This window comes from Mustela putorius, unplaced genomic scaffold (genome assembly GCF_011764305.1).
Source record: "Mustela putorius furo isolate JIRA1106 unplaced genomic scaffold, ASM1176430v1.1 tig00003845_pilon_pilon_pilon, whole genome shotgun sequence".
Lineage (NCBI taxonomy): Eukaryota > Metazoa > Chordata > Mammalia > Carnivora > Mustelidae > Mustela > Mustela putorius.
Genome location: NW_025421998.1, coordinates 94,665,778 through 94,673,438, shown reverse-complemented (window position 1 = coordinate 94,673,438; position 7,661 = coordinate 94,665,778). Strand labels below are relative to the sequence as shown.

The following is a 7,661-nucleotide window of genomic DNA, read 5'->3' as shown; positions in this document are numbered from 1 at the left end:
TCAGATATTTGGTGCACTTTTAATTGGGTTATTCATGTTCTTGTTGTTGAGTTTAAAGATCTCCTTATATATTTTGGATCCAAAATCATGTAACGGACAACGTGTTTTGCTAATATTTCCACCTAGACAATGATATCGGTGGAGTTTTAGCTCTGAACGCTTTGTTTTGCAATTGCCTTCTTATGAACCTATCATTCCCACTGGTCTATAGGCTCTCTGAAGGCAGAGCAGTGTCTTCACATTTAAGCATCCTCTACAGTGAGCACAGAGCCTAGCACAAGTCAGACACATAATATAAATTACTGCCAGCTGTTTGAATAAATGAGTGGATGAACAGTATCATGAAAGGAAAAGCTGATCTATCTCAAGGAGGGTTTCAGTGTCAGGCAGAGGGGTCAGACCAGCACCAGCTGGCTGGGTTATGGCCGTTGGAGACAAATGTCTGTGTCACACAACCAGGGGTTAGCATCACACAGATGGGAGGGGTCACTGTCTTGAAGGACCTGATTTCAGAGTTTGACAAAGGGTGGACCAGAGAAGAGGGGGCTGGGAAACACTCTGAGCTCCAACATCTCTCAGATTAGGTATGTTTTCCCCTGAAAAGGGAAAGCAAAATGCTGAATTCCAGATCCGTTCTCTGTCAGGGACCAAATCACCTGCTCTCCATTCTTGTCCCTCTGAGACCTGACATCATTCCCTATTCTGACCAATGGACATCTCTTTGGGAGCTGAAACCTGCCACTAAAGGAATTCATGTTTTTGTTTTCAACCCTGAAACCCCTTCTTGCTGTATCTTACTGAGTCCTTTTCCACCCCGCCTCTGCATCCTTTCCAGAGACCCTAGGCTGAACTTCATCCTTTGAAAAGGCTTTTGAAATCAATATGAAGTTTATCTTCTTCTGGGCTCTCTTGAACCTGCCTGGTGAGTATCTTCACAATTTTTCTCTTTACTTGACAAAGAGAGATCCTAGGGGAATCATGAAAGATAGACAGATACAGACAGGAGGCATGTTCCAGACTACAAGTGTATAGAACCGACTTTCCCTCAGCACTGCCACTGCCCCCATCAGCTTTCCACCGGTGACACTGTCTGCCTGCCTCACCTCAGCTTTATTGCTCATATGCTCTTCTGGAAAGTATGGACATTAAAATCCAAATACCAAACCCTAATACCAAACCAAACAGCTTTATTGCTTGCATGCTCTTTGGGGAGGCATGGACACTGAAACCCTAATACCAGGGAAGACTGTGACCCAACTCTGGGCCCATCCGGAATGGGACTTCTCCCCTCGGGAGTGAATGAGAAGCAGAGGCAGGGGTTGAAAGCAGAGGTTCAACTAACAGGCACAGCAGAGCAGAGGTTCAACTAACAGGCACAGCAGAGCAGAGGTTCAACTAACAGGCACAGCAGAGCAGAGGTTCAACTAACAGGCACAGCAGAGCAGAGGTTCAACTAATAAAGCATTCAAGGGCTTTTGATCTCCTTACACCCTCACAAAAACCTTCATTCATAAAATCTTTCTCTCACACCCCACATTCAATCTGCTTGGAAGATTTTGTTGGTTCTATCTTCCAAATATATCCCAAATCCAATCACATCTCACCACCTCCCCTGTTCACAATGGCCAAGACACTATCATCTGCCTGGATTATCACATAAATCCCCTAACAGGCCTCTCTGCTTTCTACCTCTACACTCAACATTTCTCAATAAGGAAATGACCATCACTGCCTTACACAAAACCCTGATGCTGTTCCACATTCCTTCAGAAGAAAGTCCCACATCCTTATGAGGCTTTACAAAACTCTGTATCATGATCTTGCCTCCATCCTTTCCTGCTCTTCTCCCCTTCACCTGCCACGCCAGCCACACTGGCTTTTATGATGCTCCATAAAAAAGTCTCAGGATGGGGCGCCTGGGTGGCTCAGTGGGTTTAAGCCTCTGCCTTTGGCTCAAGTCATGGTCCCAGAGTCCTGGAATCGAGCCCTGCATCGGGGTTTCTGCTCCTCAGGGAACCTGCTTCCTCTTCTCTCTCTGCCTGCCTTTCTGCCTACTTGTGATCGCTCTGTCAAATAAATAAATAAAATCTTAAAAAAAAAAAGTCTCTCCAACTGTTTCCTCTGCCTGGATCCCCATTCCCCAGATATCTGATGATCTAACTCCCCCACCTTCATTTCATTGGTCATTTCTCATCCTGTCCACAAGGCTTACCTAAACTGACTACTGTGTAATATTTCAGAATGCCCCACCACACACATGCACATCTCTGTACTGCTTTTTCCTCTTTCTCTATTCTACTATTTTTCCCCACAGCACCAATCACCTTGTAATACACTAGACCATTTACTTATGTTTTGTGTCTACTGTTATAGAATGTCTTCTCTCATCAGAATATACAAGAGCAGGGGTATTTCTCTGCTTCATTCTGTGTAAACCCCTGTAACAGAGCCTGACATATACGAGGTGCTCACACTTAACCTGTTGAATTATCTCCCTCTCCTCAGATTGTGAGAACAGTTGGCCCGTTCTTTAAAATGGCAGTTATATTGTTTTGCCTTGCATTGTTGTAGGGAGAAAGGGGTGGGACTGGTAAAAGCATTCTTAAAAAAGTATAAATAGTAAGTTCTCCAGGAGTTGATTTAACATATGTTCACTGAATTGTAGAAGATATTTAAGAAAACCTATATTTTAATCTGAAAAATATTTATTGACAATAAAAGGGAAGCCCCTTTAGTTTTGAAATTGATATGTTTCTATCATTTTATTCATGTTTTTAGAAGAAAGTAAGCCAGTTTGCAAATTTAGCTTACAGAAAAAGGTACTGGGGAGAAGGGTAGGAACTTAAACGTATTAAGTAATTTTCCTTTGTTTTATTCTAATGATCTCTGCTAAAATTTCAGAATTTCCTGTCTATTTTTCTCTTTCCAGTTGCTCTGGCTTTTGATCCAAATTACCGAAATGATATCACTCCCCCATACCTGGTCTACCTGAAATCTGATTACTTGCCCTGTGTTGGAGTTCTGATCGACCCCCTTTGGGTGATCACAGCCGCCCACTGCAACTTACCGTGAGTAATAAGCCCCCAATGCCACTTTGTGCTTTGGATTCTCTGGTTGGGCAGAGACCCGCCTCCCTGCCTGGTGCCACTGCCCAATGAAGTGGGGTTAGGGAGGCTTTCTGGGGACATGTTCAGTAGTAGAGAATAAGGTCTGTGGGAGGGGGCTAATAAAGGCTCATAAGGATGAATAAATAATCTCTGCCAAGTCTTCTCTCAAACAACTACATTGTTCCAGAAAGCTTCAGGTGGTGTTGGGGATTACAAATCCATCAAATGACAATGAAAACGATATACAAGTAGTTGGCCATGTGAAGATGATCCAACATCCATACTTCTCAACCACTTCTATTGAGCATGACCTCATGTTAATCAAGCTGGGAGAAAGTGTTGAACTTAATGACTATGTGAAACTGGTCAACCTGCCTGAAGAACCTGTCCATGAAGGAACCATGTGCATGGTCTCCACATGGGCCTACAACCGATGTGATGACTGTGAGTGACCTCAAGATAATCCTTTTCTCCCAGAGTAGGACACATTCTTTCCCTTCTCTACTCTTGGCTTCTGAATTCTTCCCAGTGAGGCTTCTTTCTAACCTCTTAATTCATCCTTGTCATCTCTTTTCCCGTTCCCTATACCTCACTAAAGGAGTCCTTCAAGCATTTCCCCCCCACTGTATCCTGCTATCATCTTTGTTTCCAGACATGATAGAAAAGATGTTAGTGCGAAGAAGACATTTGTATTCTAGTCCTAATTTGCTGGGTAACGGTTGGCCACTTTGTCTTTGGAGCATCAATTTTCTGAACTCCAAAATGTGTTACAAACTTATCAGATGTTTTCAAACCGTTCTAGGCAATAAAGAGAATTAAAGCCTTGAAAGAAGGAGAAATAATATGCATGTTTTAAACATAAGATAAACATATAATACTGTGCTAAATCAGGCAGAATTTCTGTATGCAAGATTGTGATACAAAAATAAATATGAAAAGTTTAAGAAAAATATTTCTGAGGGGTGCCTGGTGGCTCCTTCGGTTAGGCATCTGCCTTCAGTTTGGGTCATGATCTCAGGGTCCTGGGATCGAGTCCCACATCAGGCTCTCTGCTCAGTGGGGAGTCTGTTACTCCCTTTGTCTCTCCACCAACTTGTGCTTGCTCTCTCTCTTTCTCTCAAATAAATAAAATCTTATAAAAAAGAAAAAAAGCAAACTAATGATGTACTACATGGTGGCTAACAACATAATAAAAAAAGAGAAAAATATTTCTGAAACATTTTTCACTGGCAACATTCTGAACATTCACTCATTTCTTTACAAAATTAAAAAACAACTACCATTTGTAACAGTGGAGACTCTCCATATAATCTGAACCTCCTGAAATACATGTTCAATCTCAGTTTTTTTCTACCTCACATGCTTCAATTCCATGAAAAAACTTTGAGCAAATTAAGACAGCTTTTTCTCTTCTAAGTTTTGAGCCTGTCTGCCCACTATCCCATTCTAATATTTTATAAATTCGAAACCACTATCTGTAGCAATTAATAAAGAGAGTAATGGCTATGGGAGAAGGAAGGGCTGACTATAAGGAAAAGGGAACTATGGTCTGAATGTACTATATAGTTCTATGAGAGACTTTTAGGAAGAACTATTAGTACAATTTAGCTCCTGAGTAAGTTGTTTTTGTATTTAATATTCATCATTGTTATATACCATAGTATGAAGAAAGGAGATTCATGTTGATCAAGCCTGTTAGATTACACCCATCCATTTACCCTGACTCTATATTTATAAAAGTTAGGATAGAAGGATAGAAGTCACGTTTTCTAACTGTGCTGCCATTGTCCCAAACGTTTTAAACTGTTCTTTTCAGACCTTGAGGTACACTTCCTCGAATATATCAAAAATGCAGAAATTCTTTTTTCCCAGCTTTATTGAGGTATATAATTAAAAAATAAAGATTATATAGATTTAAGATGTATAGTATCATATTCATATATATATATGTGCACACCCATAGCACAGAGACACACACATACAAATATAGTACATATACATATAGTATATATAGTGTATATGTAGTGTATGTACATATATTGTGTGTGTATATATGTATATATAAATATATATAATGTGAAATGATGCCCCCAGTCGAGCTAATTGTCTATCACTTCAGATATTTACCTTATGTATATGTGTGTGGTGAGAGTATTTAAGATCTACTCTCTTAGAAAGTTTTAAGTACATGGGGCCCCTGGGTGGCTCAGTGGGTTAAGCCGCTGCCTTCAGCTCAGGTCATGATCTCAGGGTCCTGGGATCGAGTCCTGCGTCAGGCTCTCTGCTCAGCAGCGAGTTTGCTTCCCTCTCTCTCTCTGCCTGCCTCTCTGTGTACTTATGATCTTTCTCTGTCAAATAAATAAATATAATATTAAAAAAAAAGTTTTAAGTACAGAGTACAGTATTATTAACCATAGCCACCATGCTGTACGTCCAATCTCCAGTACTTAGTCATCTAATAACTAAAGTTTGTACTCTTTGATCAACAACCCTCCCCACCATATCTTCCACCCACCAGCCTCTGGCAACCACCATTATATTCTCCATTTCTGTGAGTTTGGCTTTTTTTAGATTCCATATAGAAGTGAGATTATACCGTCTTGGTCTTGCTTCATCTGGCTTATTTCACTTAGCATTCTGTCCTCTATACAAGTAGAAATGTTTTGTCCTGTGAGTGTTAATTTGAGTTTTGAAAATAAATGTCCCCCTGGTGAGCAGTACGTTTGACTCATCTGGGTTATGACACTTCTGTCAAAGAGAGATACAACTTACCCCCACCCCACCTCCAAAATTCAGTTTATTTTGATCTGGCTAATGAAGTAATCTTTTTTTTTTATACTTTTTAGCAGATACTGAATTTTTCTGATCTGACAAATTAAAACTAGATTCTCTCTAGAATCTAGAAATTTCAAAGTAAAAGAGATGTTATTTAAGGGTACAAACTTACAACTAGTAGAGAAATAACTCTGGGAGACCTAATGTATAACATAATGAATACAGACAACAATATCATATTATAATCAAACTTTCTAAGAGACTAGATCTTGATTACTTCCACCACAAAAAAGAAATGATAATTATATGACATGATAGAGGTGTTAACTATAGCTACAATAGCAATCACATTACAATCTATAAATATATCAAATAAATATTTTTCACACCTTAAACTTATACATTGTGATATGTCTTATATATTTCAATAAAAAATTTAAAAGGAGACTGATGAATTTAAACTGTGGGACAAATAATAAACGTGAAAGCTCAAAAACTAAAATAAAATAACAAAGAATTCCATGTTAAGGCTATTCTTTAAATTTTACTTTTAAGATTTATTAGTTTATTTGAGGGAGAGAAAGAGAAGGAGGGTGTACTTGCAAGGCTTTGGGGAGGGGCAGAGGGAGAGAGAATTTAAAGCAGACTCCACCCTGAGCACAGAGCCTGAAATAGAGCTCGATCTCATAACCCTGAGATCACCACCTGAGCCGAAACCAAGAGTTGCATGCTTAATTGACTATACCACCCAAGCACAGTCAGTTAAGCATTTAGAGTTGTTAAAGTAATTGATTTCATTGCAGAGATGTCTCATATTTTGCATTATCACTTCCAGGAATTTAGCCTCTTTTATAAAGAGATAAACATTTGTATCATGAGAAATGGTTAATCTGATCATTTCCTACTATCCAGCCAGCCCCATCTGTGATTTCTCTCAGTGTTTGATCTGGTGTCCTTTCTTCCAGAAGAAGAAAGGTGCTGAAAAAGAGCGCAAGGAGAAAAGGAGGTTTGTTATCTACTAACTCTTAAGGAAGTTGTACACCTTTCTTTTCTCTAGCCAAGGAGCCCAACTCACTACAGAATGTGAACATCTCCATAGTCTACAGGAATGAGTGCCTTGAGGCCTATAAAACTTACAGGATCGAAGATAGTATGCTATGCCTGGGCATCATTCCAGGAAGGAGGCAGCCCTGCAAGGTAATATACTCTCAGTGCCTTCGGTTTCCCATTTTATTTCTTGTGTCTTTTGCCAGAAAGATAAGATAACCCTATATTCCTTTTGTTCTGGCAGGAAGTCACAGCTGCGCCAGCAGTCTGCAATGGGGTACTTCAAGGAATATTGACTTTTTTGGATGGATGTGTTTTGAGAGCTGATGTTGGCATCTATACCAGAATCTTTAAATACATGTCCTGGATTAGAAATACAATGGGAAACTACTGAGCTGCCACAGCAGGAAATCTAGATCATGTGACACAGGCTGTCCCTATGTCCAGCCTCACACTGAAGCCTAAATAGATGCTCTCGGTCGCACCAGCATGCCTGTGTCCCTTCTGCTCAACAGAGTGGATGATTTGTACGTCCCCATATTGTGACTATACATGACAACCCTTCTTCCACCCCTTTTGACAAAGATGACAAATACCATACCCCTTAGGCAGTTGAAGTTTAGGTAGTAGGGATTGTATTCTAACAAAGGGATCATTGACCCATTGAAAAAGGCCACTAAGCCATTTGAGGTGACAAAACCCTTATTTACTTGCGTTGAGTTAACATGTGCT

General features: G+C 40.0%; 1 protein-coding gene across 1 annotated transcript; it reads left to right on the top strand.

The window, feature by feature from the left end:
- Window positions 1–519: 519 nt before the first annotated feature.
- On the top strand, window positions 520–7,446 carry LOC101689742 (probable inactive serine protease 58). Its single transcript, XM_004741603.2, has 6 exons — window positions 520–584; window positions 836–922; window positions 2,930–3,068; window positions 3,295–3,551; window positions 6,940–7,079; window positions 7,174–7,446. The coding sequence occupies exons 2-6, from the start codon at window positions 883–885 to the stop codon at window positions 7,321–7,323; spliced, it is 726 nt and encodes a 241-aa protein (XP_004741660.1). The 5' UTR covers window positions 520–584; window positions 836–882; the 3' UTR covers window positions 7,324–7,446.
- The last annotated feature ends 215 nt before the right edge of the window (window positions 7,447–7,661 follow it).

Coding starts and splice junctions, on each gene's coding strand:
- LOC101689742 (XM_004741603.2), top strand. CDS start 883: ATGAAGTTTATCTTCTTCTGGGCTCTCTTGAACCTGCCTG. Junction 3,069..3,294: donor GCCGCCCACTGCAACTTACC/GTGAGTAATAAG, acceptor ACATTGTTCCAG/AAAGCTTCAGGTGGTGTTGG. Junction 7,080..7,173: donor GAAGGAGGCAGCCCTGCAAG/GTAATATACTCT, acceptor TTGTTCTGGCAG/GAAGTCACAGCTGCGCCAGC.